The 18,984-nt window shown below is 44.9% G+C and overlaps 1 protein-coding gene across 2 annotated transcripts in view; it reads right to left on the reverse strand.

Annotated features, from left to right (window-relative positions):
* LOC311108719 (syntaxin-binding protein 5-like) overlaps positions 1-18,984 on the reverse strand; it is a gene marked incomplete at both ends in the record, with an annotated part of 136,316 nt that overhangs the window by 83,854 nt on the left and 33,478 nt on the right. For both annotated transcript variants that reach the window (XM_084151441.1, XM_084151440.1), the window contains 2 exons: positions 803-903; positions 1,290-1,371. In XM_084151441.1, the coding sequence (XP_084007567.1) occupies positions 803-903; positions 1,290-1,371 (183 nt within the window). The remainder of the gene's footprint in view (positions 1-802; positions 904-1,289; positions 1,372-18,984) is intronic.

Here is an 18,984-nt window from a genome sequence, read left to right on the forward strand (position 1 = left end):
GTTTTAGACCCTATCTCTCACTGTCTTTCTCTCACTGTCTCTCTCTCACTGTCTCTCTCTCTCTCTCTCTCTCTCTCTCTCTCTCTCTCTCTCTCTCTCTCTCTCTCTCTCTCTCTCTCTCTCTCTCTCTCTCTCTCTCTCTCTCTCTCTCTCTCTCTCTCTCTCTCTCTCTCTCTCTCTCTCTCTCTCTCTCTCTCTCTCTCTCTCTCTCTCTCTCTCTCTCTCTCTCTCTCTCTCTCTCTCTCTCTCTCTCTCTCTCTCTCTCTCTCTCTCTCTCTCTCTCTCACCTGCTGTCTCGACCTCTGAATGCTCGGCTATGAAAAGCCAACTGACATTTACTCCTGAGGTACTGACCTGTTGCACCCTCTACATCCACTGTGATTATTATTTGACCCTGCTGGTCATCTATGAACATTTGAAAATCTTGAAGAACGATCTGGCCTTAATGGCCATGTACTCTTATAATCTACACCTGGCACAGCCAGAAGAGGACTGGCCACCCCTCAGAGCCTGGTTCCTCTCTAGGTTTTTATCTAGGTTACTGCCTTTCTAAGGAGCCACCATGCTTCTACATCTGCATTGATTGCTGTTTGGGGTTTTAAGCTGGGTTTCTGTATAAGCACTATGTGACATCTGCTGATGTATGCTGCACTAAAAGCAGAAATTGAGAGGGACAGAATACGGGGGCGAGAGACAGGGAGTGAGAGACATAGAGGGAGTGAGAGACATAGAGGGAGTGAGAGACATAGAGAGAGAGAGAGAGAGAGAGGGAGAGGAACCTAGGAGGTTCCAGGTTTCTTACCTCTCTCTGTTGAACTTGAGTGAGTGGAGGATGGCGGGCCTCTTCTGCCTCAGGTTCCAGAGGTGCACGCTGTCGTCTGCCAGAGCACTCACCAGCGCCCCCTGTGGTAGGGATGGAGAAGAAAGCATTTACACACAGTTAAACAGCAGTATACAATGCACACACAAGCTTGCAATGGCGTTCTCAATCTCCTGGTGAAAGAGGCTGAATTTCAAGCAGACAGGGAAAGAGCTCCCACAGGGTCTACTGCAGCTGCTGAGTCACAAAGACACGCACACACACACACACACACACACACACACACACACACACACACACACATGCACGCACACATATCTATAGAGATACAAGAGTGTTGGAGATGTTTTGGAGTGGAGAAGAAAGGAGATAGAAAGGGGTTCGGAGGTGTAGAGAGCGAGAGAGAGACAGTGTCAGTAGAAGAGGTCTGGTGTTGGATGAGGTGTGTGTTCCTGTCCTCATCACTCACCTCGTTGATGAGAAACTGCAGCGAGATGACAGCGGCTCCACTCTCATGTTGACAGTAGCACTCAACACCTGGACGACCAAACCTGATAGACTCTCCGTCAAGGAATTAACCAATGGAGAAGAAGGTGGGAGAGATAAGAAAGGAGATAGAACCACACAATATTGACAGTTTAATCTATTCTTTATCTGTCATTATTCACTTGATATGGACAGATAGAAGTCAACAAAGAAATGTCAAGGTCACAGCCATCCAGCATACCAGCCGGCTGACCCGCAGTGAACAATGTGGAGATTCTTTGTTTGCTATAGGTTTCAGTACTTACATGGGCTTTTGGAGCCTATGTCTTGCTCTGCTTTTCTGTCATGACCAAGCATTGGACAGGTGAGAGCCATTCGACAGTCCACCCACAGTAAACACCAAAGTACATTTCAGTTGTTTATCTACACTATGTATACAAAAGTATGTGGACACCTCTTCAAATTAGTGGATTCGGCTATTTCAGCCACACCCGTTGCTGACAGGTTTATAAAATCGAGCATACAGACATGCAATCTCTTTTGACAAACATTGGCAGTATGATGGCCTTCCTGAAGAGCTCAGTGACTTTCAACAGCCTATGTCTTGCTCTGCTTTTCTGTCATGACCAAGCGTTGGACAGGTGAGCACCATTCGACATTCAACATGGCACCTTCAAAGGATGCCACCTTTCCAACAATTCAGTTCATAAAATGTCTGCCCTGCTAGAGCTGCCCCGGGTCAACTGTAAGTGCTGTTATTGTGAAGTGGAAACGTCTAGGAGCAACAACGGCTCAGCCGTGACGTGGTAGGCCACACAAGCTCACAGAGCTAAAAATCGTCTGTCCTCGGTTGCAACATTCATTACCGAGTTCCAAACTGCCTCTGGAAGCAACGTCAGCACAATAACTGTTCGTCGGGAGCTTCATAAAATGGGTTTCCATGGCCGAGCAGCCGTACACAAGCCTAAGATCACCAGGCGCAACGCCAAGCGTAGGCTGGAGTGGTGTAAAGCTCGCCGCCATTGGACTCTGGAGCAGTGGAAACGCGTTCTCTGGAGTGATGAGTCATGCTTCACCATCTGGCAGTCCAATGGACTAATCTGGGTTTGGCGGATGCCAGGAGAACCCTACCTGCCCGAATGCATAGTGCCAACTGTAAAGTTTGGTGGAGGAGGAATAATGGTCTGGGGCTGTTTTTCATGGTTCGGGCTAGGCCCTTTAGTTCCAGTGAAGAGAAATCTTAACGCTACAGCATATAATGACATTGTAGACGATTCTGTGCTTCCAACTTTGTGGCAACAGTTTGGGGAAGGCCCTTTCTTGTTTCAGTATGACAATGCCCCTGTGCGCAAAGCCATGTCCATACAGAAAATGGTTTGTCGAGATCGGTGTGGAAGAACTTGACTGACCTGCACAGAGTCCTGACCTCAACCCCATCGAACACCTTTGGGATGAATTGGAACGCCGACTGTGAGCCAGGCCTAATCACCCAACATCAGTCCCCGACCTCACTAATGCTCTTGTGGCTGAATGGAAGCAAGTCCCCACAGCAATGTTCCAACTTCTAGCGGAAAGCCTTCCCAGAAAAGTGGAGGCTGTTATAGCAGCAAAGGAGGGACCAACTCCATATTAATGCCCATGATTTTGGAATGAGATATTCGACGAGCAGGTGTCCACATACTTTTGGTCACAGAGATAAGACACAATTATACATTTACTTAAAAATAAACAAATATACACTCAGTGGCCCGTTCATGAAAATGGTTAGCTCCTACAGACAGTGAGTCATGTAGCCGTGGCTTGCTATATAAAGCAGGCAGACAGGCATCGAGGCATTCAGCTACTGTTCGATTGAATGTTGGAATGGGCTAAACGAGTGACCTAAGCGACTTTGAGCGTGGTATGATTGTCGTGCCAGACGTGCCGGTTCCAGTATCTCAGAAACGGCCGGCCTCCTGGGTTTTTCACGCACGACAGTGTCTAGGGTCTACCGAGAACGATGTGACAAACAAAAAACATCCAGTCAGCGGCAGTCCTGCGGGCAAAAAACAGCTTGTTGATGAGAGGTTGAAGGAGAATGACAAGAATCGTGCAAGCTAACAGGCAGGCCACAAACAGGCAAATAACAGCATAGTACAACAGTGGTGTGCAGAACGGCATCTCGGAACGCACAACTCATCAGTCCTTGTCACAGATACCGGATTCCACTCCTATCAGCTAAAAACAAGAAGAACCGGCTCCAGTGGGCACGCAATCACCAACCCTGGACAATTGAGGAGTGGAAAAACATCTCTTGGTACAACGAATCTTGGTTCCTGTTGCGTAATGCTGATGTCAGAGTCAGGATTTGGCGTAAGCTGCATGAGTCCATGGCCCCAGCCTGCCTGGTGTCAACGGTACAGGCTGGTGGCGGTGGTGTGGGGAAGGTTTTCCTGGCACACGTTAGGTCCCTTGATACCAATTGAGCAACGTTTCCATGCGCTGAAGAATTCAGGCTGTTCTGGAGGAAAAGGGGAGTACGACCCGGTAGTAGATGGGTGTACCTAATAAGCTGGGCACTGAGTGTATAAATAAATGGCAGAGGAAGATCATCTGGAGCTGCAGAGAATCAAACAACACAACATAATTACATATTGCTCCAACCTTAATCCTGAGGTCACAACAGCAGAGAGAGAGAGAGAGAGAGAGGAGAGAGAGAGAGAGAGAGAGAGAGAGAGAGAGAGAGAGAGAGGGAGAGAGAGAGAGAGAGAGAGAGAGAGAGAGAGAGGAGAGAGAGAGAGAGAGAGGGAGAGGAGAGAGAGAGAGAGAGAGAGAGAGAGAGGGGAGAGGGAAGAGAGAGAGAGAGGAGAGAGAGAGAGAGAGAGAGAGAGAGAGAGAGAGAGAGAGAGAGAGAGAGAGAGGAAATAATGAAGAGTGGGGGAGAAGAGAAAGAGGGGGAGAGAGAGGGGGAGAGAGTGCTCTCACACACATTCTCGAACGAGAGAGAGTGGGACCCCCCCGCAGTGTAGTCGGAAGAATGATCTAGATGCTTTAGTCAAAGATGGGAACTGGAAGTGACTTAAATTGAAAACTCATTCCAGAGGTTGCCTGGCAACGAAATCTTTCGGGCCCGAAAAAAAATGCAGGACTTATGGTTTTAAACTGTTCTCTTCGCCTTTCTCTAAAAAGGCAGGCAGGCGTCCAAAAAGCATATTATCGAAAAGCACACAGACAGACTGCCTCGGGAAAACAGTTGGCCTGTACAATGACATGAAACCATGGTATACAGTATATAGCATTTAGCAGACACTTTTATCCAACGTGCATACATTTTATGTATGGGTGGTCCCGTGAATATAGTGAACATTTATCAGACTGAACTCTCATCTTAAATAAACAATTATTGACAATATGCTGAATGTTTCAGGTCTGAGAAAGGTAAATGCTGTCCTCCAAAAGCATCTAAAGAGTATGCCCTCGGAATGTGCCATTTATCTTTTGGGGGGTTGTGCTCCTGTCTCAAAATAAGGACAAAACCATATACAGATAGTATTGGAGTATCAAATCATTGTCTATAAAATATAAACCTTAATGGCATGCCTCATGGCATCACAAGGACTATTCTCTGTTTGATTAAAGACAAAGCCCAAGATGTTTAGCCTGGGATGACCCCTATGACACTTGAGGTTGAACTAGTACCTAAACTCCAGGCACATGATCCTTTGTGTTATCTTTCCACAGTATGACACTGTCCCTGTCACCACCAATGCCACTCACATAATGGACAGATTGACTGGAGTGAAGAATAGAGGGAGACAGTAGAGAGAGAAAGAAAGAGGAAGGGAGAGAGGGAAGGAAGGAAAACCGGGCCAATTCCTCATCTTGTCAAGGCAGATGAAACTTTAAAAATCTATTTCGGCCCCTCAAAGTCAACTTATCTGCTTTTTCATGGGTGCTCATAGTCCCCACGCTTAGTGTTGGAAGCCGGAAGGGACTCTTCTCTTTGCATCAAACAAAGTGAACTTGTCAGGAGAGCTACAACTAGGGACGCTTATGGAGACAATACAACCCAGGGATAGCACTTGGTTGGTCCTTGTGGATGTAATCAAATTGCTGTGAGTGGACTCTTCACCTGACAGAACCTGTTTTGTACACATTGCACTACAGGGAGTGACAGTGTGCGTGTGTGTGTGTGTGTGTGTGTGTGTGTGTGTGTGTGTGTGTGTGTGTGTGTGTGTGTGTGTGTGTGAGGCTATGCCAATGGTTAGTGATAGACTGATCGAGAAAGACTGAGCAAAGGGAGGGAGAGAATGAGGAAAAGAGGGAGAGTATGAGAGTACCAAATAGAAAGATCTAGAGAGGGAAATGGAAAAACAGCGAGAGAGCGAGAACAGAGTAGGAGAATGAAAGCCAGAGAGAGATAAAACGAGAGAGGGATAGCGAGAGACAGATAGAAAAATGATAGAGAGAGCCAGCAGAAGAAAGAACGAGAAAAAGAGAAAGGCCGCCAGTGAGAGAAGGAAAAAAGGCTGTGAGTGTGGATGTCTGTGACGTCGGGCCAAGACTGACGTCAAACATGCCCAGTCATACATCACCCTGCCAGGGAGGGGTCGGGACAGAGTCTGCTGGTCTGCTGCCTGCTCCCACAGCTCAGAGAGACAAAGATGGAGAGAGAGAGGGAGGCAGGGAGATAGAGGCAAGGAGGCAAAGAGAGAGAGAGAGAGAGAGAGAGAGAGAGAGAGAGAGAAGAGAGAGAGAGAGAGAGAGAGAGAGAGAGAGAGAGAGAGAGAGAGAGAGAGAGAGAGAGAGAGAGAGAGAGAGAGAGAGAGAGAGAGAGAATCTACCAGGGCATCTAACCATCTACTGCAACAGTGCACAGCCAGTCTTCCACAGTGAGAGCGAGAGAACAGCTTCTTATCACAGCCCGATGACAGAGAGCGCTATAGGGCACATAATGCCCTCTTAAATAAACAAACACATACACACACACATACACAAACTCATGCACAAACTCAAGCATCTGAGTTTATGCACATTTCATGTGCACAAACTCACGCACACACACACACTCACAGTCACACACACACACATTCAGAGCGGTAATGAATTTGTCTAATATGGCCCCAGTATGAATAATCTCCCATGACACATTTTATTTATTATGCATTCAAACAATTAAATCCCACATACAGTAGAGTAAAGTACAGGGCTGCTGGCTGTTTGTTACTGCCACAATTACACCTAAACCACACTCTCACCTTCACTTGAGCCAAGTAACAGTAAATCAGTGTACCACAGCTACACCACCCTCTCACCTTGAGCTGTGCTCATGACAGTGAGTATACCCAGGAACAACAGCTGAAAGCTCCATATATTACACCCTCCTCAAACAGATCCATCTATTTGGCAACGGCTATTTGCTGAGGTGCACAGTTTAACACCCTGGTAATCCACTACAGCCAAACAATGCTGAGGCTGTTTGGCTGTTCCAGAGAGCTACTAGAGGGAAGCTATGTGTCTGGGGGAGGTATTTCTGTAAGTACTGTGTCAAATATTTTGATTAGTTACTTATGAAACAATGAGTAATCATAACACTTGTTAAAATGTATAATTCTATAGTAATTATCACACTGTAAAGTAAAGTGTTGCTGCTTTATGAATTCATTTGAATGTCCGAGACCATAAGAAATGTACACATGAAGCAGTGTTCCAGTAACTATGTGAAGGAGTGTTCAAAAGGCCTGTAGTTGAAGATATACAGTGCATTCGGAAAGTATTCAGACCCCTTGCTTTCCACATTTTGTCATGTTACAGCCTTATTCTAAAATTTATAAAATCGTTTTTTTCCCCCTCATCAATCTACACACAATACCCCATAATGACAAAAAGCAAAAAATATGTTTTTTTTTTAAATATACAATTTTCAAAAAATACAAATAAAACAGAAATATTACATTTACATAAGTATTCAGAATTTTAGAACAAGGCTGTAACATAAAAAAATGTGGAACAAGGGAAGGGGTCTGAATACTTTCCGAATGCACTGTATACTGTAATGTCCCACTCCCAAATCCATCCCTATCCCCTTGCTATCAGGGATACTTGGGACGTCCATACCCCATTGAAGTTTAAATTTAAAATGGTTAAGGTAAGGGTTAAGGTTAGGGTTAGGTAAGGGTTATGGCTAGGGTAGGGGTTAAGCTTAGGGTTAGGGTTTAGGGTAGGCACGTCCGAAGGGAACCGGATAGCACTAACCGTCCCCTACCCATAGGCCCTTACTGGTTCCCTTTACAGTCCTGGAAGCTGTGGACAGCCATAGGCAATATGGTTACACGCAGTAGATCAACAATGACCTAGCGGTATGGGCAAGGGATTGGTTTGGGATTGGGCCAGGTTGAGCAAGGCACGCATGCATGGTGCGCAGTAATAAGTCTCCCCCAGTGCTGCAACATCGCAGTGTATTTGGTTCCTGGCAAGTAGTAGAGTGTTAATAACCTCAACATTTGTCTAATTTTAGCGGGACAATCCAGCTCGCAGTTACAGCAGGCCTGCTTTGGAAAAATTAAACATTGATAAAGGGAGGTGGATAGAGAAAAGGGGAGAGAGAGAGAGATGGAGAGCGGGGAGAGAGCGAGAGAAAGAGCGAGGGAAGAGAAAAGGGTGAAACGGCGAATCAGCAGAATCTCTTGAGGTTGAACCCAGTCAAAAAGAAAGTGCGATGCATAGAAAAAAGGCGGGGGGAAAAGAGAGAAAGAGAGAGAAAAGGAAACGAAAGGAAGAGGGAAGGGAGAGATATGGAGAGACACTGACTAAAAGTGAGAGGGGGGAGAAATAGAGCCGAAGACAGAGTAAAATATGGAGAACATGCAGTTGGTCCACTCTAGACTCATAGGAGGGTTTAGTATCCATTAAAGGCCCAGTGCAGTCAACATTCTGTTTTTCCTGTGTTGTGTATCATATTTTACAACAGCTGATGAAACTAACACTTTAAAAGTGTGAACAAATGTGATTAGAGTTATTTCCTGATAGTTGCTGGTTGAAAATACAATATACACAGTACCTTCTAATCAGCAGGTTTTGTATGGGTGGAGTTTCGGCTTGCCTGGTGGTAAATTAGTTAATAGACCAATAACAAAGAGAGTTCAAAACCAAGTTTTTTATGGAAAACTATTGCAGTAAGGTATTTCATTGTTACCCAGAAATTATTTGATAATAATATAAAAATGGCTGCATTGGGACTTTAACTATAGGATGAGGCTTGGCGCTTTACATATTGTACCAGGGCGGTACCATCCGCACTACAGTGGTACACTCAGACCCTTCTGACCAATAAGAGCATGATTTCTAAACCTGTTCAAATATCACACCGTCACTATAAAACCTGTCCTTTGTGTTTTAAAGCTCAGCTGTTATCCTAAGCTTGGTAGAGTTAGTCTGCACATACAATTTTACCAGTCGAATCCATAGACAATACATTATGTTATGGTATAGTACACCTATGGTCACTATGGTTGCCACTAATAGGCAATGAACCCTAATAGCTATCGCTAACATTCTAGCTAGTTCCTCTTTCTATACTGTATGCTATAGCAGTAATGCCTCTGCACACATATCTACAGTAGAGCAACCGGATCCTCTGCAGTCTCCCCTACATGCTTACTCTCTGCCTCCCTCAGGTGCTCTCATTGGATTTCCCATATTGAATGGACTCACTTTGAACAAATAAACACGGTCGATCAGAAATCCAACCAGGCCAGCTATCAGATAGAATAAAGCGATATGATACCTACTTATCCAGCTCTAAAAGCTGAAGGGACCAGCAGAGGAGTGCACGCTAAACTCTTCTGAACATTGGATCGATCCCAATATTGAAACACACTGGAGAGGGGCCAAGTGTAAACTGACAGTCCCAACAAAATGCATACTGTATTGAGATGCAACCCTCTTATATCATCTCCATTTGTATACTGTCTGATGGAGAGAGAAAGAGGAGGGTGGGATGATGAAGGCTTGACAGAACAAGAGTGAGCTAGAAAGAAAGGGAGTTAAAGAGAAAAACAGACAATGAGAGGTAGAAGAATACAAAAACGACGTGTAGAGAAAGAGAAAAGGAGAGATGGAGACAAAGAAAGATACAGGCCTCTGTTTGACTAAACGAATGTGACTGGCTCCCTGCCTGGCTGCTAAATAATGGATGCGGCAAACGGGGAAACAGCACATGCATTTAGCTGGGTTAATATTTAACACTATTAAACAGGAGGAGGAGGAGGAGGAGGGAGAGGAAAGCCTTTTATTAGGGTTGGATGATGCCACGGGACAACCTCCTCCTACTCTAACCATTTCCACCATAATCCCATCCAGAACATCAGCTAAAACAAGATGCATAAGCAGTGAGTAGTTCAGGACACTGTCCCTATACCATGTCACATTACACCCCTGTCCCCCAAAAGTGGGAATCAAAGAAAGAGAGAAAGGTTGCTGGCATATGAAGTAAGTCCACCACAAAGAGCCGACAGCAGGTCCATGCCTTCTCTCTCCTCCTCTCCTCCCTCCCTCAATCGATCAATAATATAATAATACTTTTAGCAAAAATGTTTATTTTCAATTTACAATCTGTAGAAACGACGAGAATAGAAAGGTTCAGAGCTTTTGTAAAACATCACAGTACAGTTGAAAAATATATGGCAAATAGAAATCCAATATGGATGGTGTTAAGTGTCACGCCCTGGCTCTGGGGACTCTGAAATGTTGAGCCAGGGTGTGTAGTTTTTGTGTTATATTTTCTATGTTGATGTTCTAGATTGTTTAGATCTATGTTGGCCAGGGTGGTTCCCAATCAGAGGCAGCTGTATCTCGTTGTCTCTGATTGGGGACCATACTTAGGCAGCCTGTTTGGCACTAGTCGGGGTGAGATCTTGTTCCGTTAAGGTTTGTTTTGTGTAACCTAGGACTTCACGTATCGTTTGTTTGTTGTTTTGTGTCGTGTTGTGTACTTTAATAAAATGTACGCTTATCACGCTGCGCCTTGGTTCCACGAGTCTTTAAACGATCGTGACATTAAAAGATAGATGGGTGGTGTTGAATGGAGTTGAAGGATGGGACAAATAACAACTAACAACAACTAATAACAACAAGATAACTAATAATGTAAGTATACTGTGTCCATAATAAGTATGTAGGTTATATGTTGAGAGCTTTTGTGAAAGAGCACTGTTAGAAAGATATGGCATATAGAAGCAAACAGATGGACATCATGAAAATGATCGGAGAGGTTGAGGGTAGAGGAAGTTCAGGAGTAAAAACAAACAAAATAGATCTATTGTAAAATTGACTGTGTCCATAAAATGAATATAGTATGTATAAGCTGGAAGTAGAGGCCTAAGCATTGTTGTTCACTAGTTTACTCCAATTAGGGAAGGGGTATTGGGTTTGGAAAGTAATAAAGGGAAATATATTTTTAAAAAGGATATGTATATGTATGTGTATATATGTATGTGTATGTTTGTGTATATATATATATACTTGCGAGAAAAAAAAACATGGGGGATTGGAAGTGATGCAGACAATTACATTGATGGAAGTTACAATCTATCTGCAATATTAAAGCTGATCTACCCCCTTACAACTATAAGAAAAAATTAAAAATCAAGACCCGACAGCAGGTCCGTGCCTTCTCTCTCCTCCTCTCCTCCCTCCCTCTCTCCCTTCCCTCTCTCTGGCCTCGGTATCAAACGCTTCCTTCCACAGGTAGCGCTACAGGAGGGGGCAGCCGCTGACCCATAATCCCTTACAGCACTCTGTCCAACACAACACAAGGCCTGTTTCAAGGACAGACAGACAGAGAGAGAGAGAGAGAGAGAGAGAGAGAGAGAGAGAGAGAGAGAGAGAGAGAGAGCACCTGGCTGTGGTGAGCTAGGGGCAGCATGACTCAGCTAACGACTAGCGCCAGACCTGCTAAAGCAACACCTCACTGAGACGAGGTGAGAAACGCTTCAAGAATGTTCTATTAACACTACGAATGCTATAAATATTATTCAAAAATGCTATCTGAACACTATAAACACTCTGCAAACGCTCAAGGGTGCGCAGAGTTGACACTTTTGGTACTATTCCATTCGTTCCATTGTACCAGGCAATTCAACGCTCATCCCCTTATAAAAGCATCCAACAAATAGACAGATAGATCGAATACAAAGACAACAGCTGTCTACCACTGCACAGTGATACTTATCAGCCATTTAATAGAGTGAGCAATCAACATGTGTGTATTTGTGTGTGAGAAAGTATGTGTGTGTTTTATCAGACAAGCACACCTTGAAACCCCTTTGTCACACAGAAAGGGATTGCTCTCCCCTCTGCTCTCTCTAATCACCCCCACCCACCCACACACACACACATTCCCATGCACAGATCAAACGTTGCACTACAGGCAGACAATTCTCAGAAGCCCTGCCTTTCATACAAACATACATTCACACATATTCCCTAAACCAACCCCCTCCCTTCTTCCCTTGGTTCCCTTGTATGTGTATGTCCAGGCTGGTCACTAGAAATAGACGGCGAATTCAGACATTTGAAAAGGTCCTGAGTACGTCGATATATGCCTTCCTCGGGGCTCACAAAACAAAAATTGAAAAACAATCACCCAGCACTGGGCACGAACTCATGAGGATCTGAGCTGGAGCACGCTGCTTAAACCACTGCGCTACGGCAGTTCACAATGCTCTAGTAAGCCGTGAGAATACTATGAATACTGATGATACCTAGCATGTCGTTTTTATTTATTTTGTTTTAAGCCTTCCCCAAACCATCGCCCTAACCTTAACCACTCAGAATTAATGCCTAAACTGTTAACCTTTTTTGTTTCTGTTTAAACCCTGTAAGCATGTGGAATTAACCTTGTAAAAATAATCCATAATACGTTGAATTTCGAAGGGAAACTATGAGATTTTGTTGGTATGTCAGTGGAGCAGACACTAAGAACCAGAGAGAGAGAGAGAGAGAGAGAGTGTGTGTTTGTGTGTCTGTGTGTGTGTGTGTGTGGGTGGGTGTTGATTAACTCAGGTGATGCATTAGATTGATTTAAGTGATTCAGTCCTCTGGAGAGGAAGTCATTCTCCCTGAATGGGAGCACACACACCTAGAGACAAATGCACACGCATGCACGCTTACATAGACACAAAAGCCTCGCCAGTTTCCATTAAACGAGAACAACAGTATAACACGCATGTCCATCTGTCATCCACAAGTGTATGTGGTGTGTGTGTGTGTGTAGGAGCTAGGGTTAGTTTTAGGGTCAGGGTTAGGAGCTAGGGTTAGGTTTAGGGTTAGGTTTTTGGATTAAGGTTAGGGTTAGGGTAAGGGTAAGAGTACGGGTTAGGGTTAGGGGCCTCCCAAGTGGCGCAGCGGTCTATGGCACTGCATCACAGTGCTTGAGGCGTCACTACAGTCCCGGGTTCAATCCCGGGCTGTGTCGCAGCAGGCCGCGACCGGGAGACCCATGAGGCGGCACACAATTGGCCCAGCTTCGTCCGGGTTAGGGGAGGGTTTGGCCAGCCGGGATGTCCTTGTCCCATCGCGCTCTAGCGACTCCTGTGGCGGGCCGTGCGCATGCACGATGACACGGTCGCCAGTTGTACGGTGTTTCCTCCGACACATTGGTGCGGCTGGCTTCTGGGTTATGCGAGCAGTGTGACAAGAAGCAGTGCGGCTTGGCAGGGTCGTGTTTCGGAGGACGCATGGCTCTCGACCTTCGCCTCTCCCGAGTCCATACGGGAGTTGCAGCGATAGGAAAAGACTGTAACTATCACGAAAACAAGACTGTAACTATCACGAAATTGGGGAGAAAAAGGGGTAAAAAAAATATATATAAAAAATAAAGGGTTAGGGAAAATAGGATTTTGAATGGGACTGAATTGTGTGTCCCCACAAGGTTAGCTGTACAAGACTGTGTGTGTGTGTAGCTTAGATCATTTACATACAGTGTGTAGACTATATGATCTGTCTGCTATGAGACATTAGATCACATGGAATTAGAGACAGGGTCTTAGTTCATGCTTGTAACGTATCAGTATGACACACACGACATACGCAAGAGGGGAGGAGGGAGAGAGTGATGAGGAAAGGAAAAGAGAGTGGGATAGATAGAGCATGAAAAACAAAAGAGTAAAAGAGATAGAGGAAGGGATAGAGGAAGAGATAGAGGAAGACATAGAGGAAGAGATAGCGGAAGAGATAGCAGAAGAGATAGAGGAAGAGATAGAGGAAGAGATAGAGGAAGGTAAGAAATATAAGAGATAAAGTAAAGTAGGGCCAGATGGGGAGAAAGAGAGAAGTACAAAAGCTGAAGAACATACGCACATCCAGATGCCTGATGAAGACCTAAGGGTCGAAACTTTGTTATAAATAAATATCACCTGGGAGCATGAGCAGCAGTGTGCTGCGTTTTCCTTTCTGTTTTTTCGAGAGAAGGAAATAAAAATAGTGTGTTGTGAGTGTCGTGAGATATGATGTCATATGTGGAAAAGCATAGGTGAAAAATCCCACCCAAATCCGCATGCATCGCCACAGTCACTACCATGCAGTACTAACACAGATGCTTCACTAACATGGGGCACAAAGACTCTTGACATTACACATGCACTGTACACAAACAGAGATATGGCCACACCCCTCCTAGACAACAGCACGAAGACACCCCTGGCCCTGCCACACACAGCATCATCGGAGGGAGTAGTATGCACATCCTTCATTGTGGTTATATAAGAGGATTGCTCCTGTCTTGTTCCTCTGTCTGTCTGTGTATGTGTGTGTGTTTGTGTGTGTGTGTGTGTGTGTGTCTGTGTCTGTGTGTGTGTGTCGTGTGAGGAGTGGCTATAAGCCATGGGTAAATCAGCCCCACTCTGACAGGCCAGCAGCCAATGCCCAGCACACAGACCTAACCCCCGTTAGCTCCGTCTGTTGCTAATCCCACCCCCTCTCTCTCTCTCTCTCCATCACTCTCTCTCTCTCTCTCCCTGTATTGTCAGCCATCTGACCCTGTCATAGAGTTACCACTTCTTCCCAAGTCAAGTCTGCCACAAAGGATTACTACTCACATTCGTGTGTGTGTGTGTGTGTGCTTGCTTGCATTTGTGAGTGAGTGTGTGCATGTGTGCGTGCATGCATGCATTCAGTATTTAGCCCTCCCTTCCTGCTCAATCCCACAATCCTCCTTCCTTCTTCTACCCTGGTTTGCACGCAGAAAAGTCCATCCTGACGGTTTGATTGGCCAGCTGTTGTAGGAGGAGGCGGAGTGACAGGGGGACAAAACTCTCTACTTTGCTGTTCCCGTAGGAACAGAAGATGCCTGTGGGAGGGAACGGTCCAGAGGTAGCAGCTTATTCTACATGATTCACAGAGTGTGTCCACTGCCCAAGCCTTCACATCACATCACTGTTACCAGAGTGGTAGGCAGGGGCACGGATATGTACGCTAAACCGGGGAAGAGGAAGCCGTCTGAGGGAGAGTCCAAAACAAACAACTTGTTCACTTCCACATCACTTATTCAAAGATGGAGTAGTTAATAACAAAGTACTAGACGCACCCAGGTTGAAATTAGTAACTTTGAGGATAGTGGACTATCCTATAGACTTAAACTCTATAGTACACATTGGATCAGTGGGTTAGGCATACATGCACACAAATATATTCAATATACACACATACATACACATACTGTATATAACAACACAGCAGGGTGTAAGATCATACGTCTGTACACTGCATAATCAGGCTGGCAGAGAGAGAGAGAGAGCCTCACCCTACTAGAATCTGAAGTCAAATGTCTTCTGTTTGCTGATGATCTGGTGCTTCTGTCACCAACCAAGGAGGGCCTACAGCAGCACCTAGATCTTCTGCACAGATTCTGTCAGACCCGGGCCCTGACAGTAAATCTCAGTAAGACAAAAATAATGGTGTTCCAAAAAAGGTCCAGTTGCCAGGACCACAAATACAAATTCCATCTAGACACCGTTGCCCTAGAGCACACAAAAAACTATACATACCTCGGCCTAAACATCAGCGCCACAGGTAACTTCCACAAAGCTGTGAACGATCTGAGAGACAAGGCAAGAAGGGCCATCTATGCCATCAAAAGGAACATAAAATTTGACATACCAATTAGGATCTGGCTAAAAATACTTGAATCAGTTATAGAACCCATTGCCCTTTATGGTTCTGAGGTCTGGGGTCCGCTCACCAACCAAGAATTCACAAAATGGGACAAACACCAAATTGAGACTCTGCATGCAGAATTCTGCAAAAACATACTCGGTGTACAACGTAAAACACCAAATAATGCATGCAGAGCAGAATTAGGCCAATACCCGCTAATTATCAAAATCCAGAAAAGAGCCGTTAAATTCTATAACCACTTAAAAGGAAGCGATTCCCAAACCTTCCATAACAAAGCCATCACCTACAGAGAGATGAACTTGGAGAAGAGTCCCCTAAGTAAGCTTGTCCTGGGGCTCTGTTCACAAACACAAACAGACACCACACAGCCCCAGGACAACAACAACAACAACAACACAACTAGACCCAACCAAATCACGAGAAAACAAAAAGAGAATTACTTGACACATTGGAAAGAACAAACAAAAAAACTGAGCAAACTAGAATGCTATTTGGCCCTAAACAGAGAGTACACAGTGGCAGAATACCTGACCACTGTGACTGACCCAAACTTAAGGAAAGCTTTGACTATGTACAGACTCAGTGAGCATAGCCTTGCTATTGAGAAAGGCCACCGTAGGCAGACCTGGCTCTCAAGAGAAGACAGGCTATGTGCACACTGCCCACAAAATGAGGTGGAAACTGAGCTGCACTTCCTAACCTCCTGCCAAATGTATGACCATATTAGAGACACATATTTCCCTCAGATTACAGCGATCCACAAAGAAATCGAAAACAAACCCAATTTTGATAAACTCCCTTAAACTCCCTGGGTGAAAAACCACAGTGTGCCATCACAGCTGCTAGATTTGTGACCTGTTGCCACAAGAAAAGGGCAACCAGTGAAGAACAAACACCATTGTAAATACAACCCATATTTATGTTTATTTATTTTCCCATTTGTACTTTAACTATTTGCACATTGTTACAACACTGTATATATACATAATATGACATTTGAAATGTCTTTATTCTTTTGAAACTTCTGAGTGTAATGTTTACTGTTAATATTTATTTCACTTTTGTTTACTATCTACTTCACTTGCTTTGGCAATGTTAACATACGTTTCCCATGCCAATAAAGCCCTTAAATTGAATTGAATTGAGAGAGAGAGGAGAGAGAGAGGAGAGAGAGAGAGAGAGAGAGAGAGAGAGAGAGAGAGAGAGAGAGAGAGAGAGAGAGAGAGAGAGAGAGAGAGAGAGAGAGAGAGAGAGAGAGAGAGAGAGAGAGAGAGAAAGAGAATAGAGAAGAGAGAGACAGAAAGAAAGAGTGAGAGAGTTCTTATCAGTTGACTCCTCCCCTCTGTACACAGGTGCTGCTGCACTGCAACCAACCACACAGGGTTCCACATGTTAATCAAACAAACACACACACACACACATACGTCTATTCTAAAAAGAGCGAGCTCCTTGGGTAAGAGATCAGAAAGCACAGAAAGAGAATTGAACATCACTAGTGTAGCAACATTCTTAAACATAATTGAGCTATTTCTCTTTTCTCCTGTCTCTGACACACACGCGCACACACAGCACAGCCCCTTACAATGGCCTTCCCCATTAAAAATGCATGGCACTGCAGCAACAGTTTCTAAATATGAGCACCAGAGCCCAGCCATTGATCGTTCCACGGAGAACTGCCTGCTGAGAGACAGAAAGACACACAATCAGAGAGAGAGAGAGAGAGGATAGAACAGAGAGATAGAGGCAATCTTTGTCAAAGGGAAGCATTAACTTATTGATCTCACATAGATACATCCTCAGCAGCAGCACCATCATCATCATCAAAATATATCCGCAGTGGTTCTCCATCTATAGAAATATCAAGATATCAATATCATTTTTCCATGTCAATGTATAGAAAATGGGAATATAATATCCTTTGAATATATAGATCCTATATAGATCCTTTGTTGATCCTTTGAATCTCCTGTATCTCATTTACAGTACAGCTAAACCATTCTGCTAGATGAACAAATCTACCTAGCAACGGATGACCTTGAAATGGAGTTCCACACGTTCTATAGCAGCCGGCCAATACTGAAAGGGTTAAATATGTCCGACCAGGCAGAAAGTGTTGAGGTAACGTTGTAAGGTCCCTGGCAGAGGCTGTATAGGACTGTGCAGGTTAATGCATTCGATGTTTCGGGCCGATCCGTGTTATCAGCAATCGTTTCCACTGTTCTTAATGTGAAAGTGAAAATGTTGCCAAGCGCTAGACAGGAAGAGGAATCAGGGCAATATACCCCGAATGAGCGCTAATGGCAGCCTCGCGGCTAGCTGAGCCTTTTCATCATTCACCCGGTGGGAAGCCTGACCAGACTGTTTTGTGGATATACATGGTTCTTATCTCACAATGGAAATGAGAAAGAACTTAGATTAACGTCATCAGAGTTGGAGTAGCCTAGCCAGCATTGTGTTGAAAAGATACCATCTTATGTCTAAAAAAATGTTGCAAATAATGTTATTTTTCATATACAGTGCAGTGCCAATCGTTCCTATTGAAAATAACTTCAAAATCAGATAATCTTCAAATTGGTACAGAAAGGCTTCCATCAAGTGTGATTTGTCCATATTGTACTGTTAATATGCCTTCCTTTGCATATCTATCTTTAGTCCCTCTATTCTCAAGGCATATGGTGGAGGGGAGGTGAGAGGGACTGTGTGAGAGCCCTGCTGCCCCACTGCGGTGCATTCTGAGGCAGATAAACGCTGGTGGGCGTCCTCCCTGCAGCCCCAGGGACAGAAGGACCTCCACCCCCACTGAGAGAGGACCCTGTGGGGGCACTGAACCACCATATGGGGGCTGTGATTTAACCGACCCCAGTTGGAACGTGGGCGGACAGCCAATAGTATGCCTGCCAAAATACGAAATCCCACCCACGCAACACCAGGGCTCTATCTCAGATAGTGTGACTCAATCGGCCTGCTGGCTTCTCTCCATGTTTAGAGACTCCTCCTTTACTGTGCCTGACCCTCCGTCTCTTCCTCTTCATCTATCCTTCCCTCTCCATCGCTCCAGCCCTGGACACCAGGCCTCAGAGGATGGCAAGAGTAAGGGAGGAAAGAGAGAAGGGGGGATACACAGCCAGTCCATAGCGGTAAGATGGGGAGAAAGTGCACATAGCCATGGACCATGCTATGGGTCCTGTACAATATGGCATCAGTCTCCCTCACAGCCCAGACAAAGATCAGCACACTGTTGATTCTAATCTACTGTAGACTGTAGATGTGGCTTTGACTCTGGCCTCTGTTCTCTCACTGTCTCACGGTTCCTGAATGATGTGACACGTCCTGGAGTACTACTGTTCTATTCTACTGCTATATGTAATTGGCTATTCTGTTCTGGAATGCTGGAACTATTCTCTGTCTGTCTGACTGATTGCAGTAGTTGTGTTTTAGAACAGTGTGTTTCTCTCCTGCTGTTTCCCCTGACTCCCACTCAGAGGATGATACTAAGGCAAACAGACACAATGTCCCACCACCCC

This window comes from Coregonus lavaretus (assembly GCF_964263955.1).
Source record: "Coregonus lavaretus genome assembly, chromosome: 33".
Taxonomy (NCBI): Eukaryota; Metazoa; Chordata; class Actinopteri; order Salmoniformes; family Salmonidae; genus Coregonus; species Coregonus lavaretus.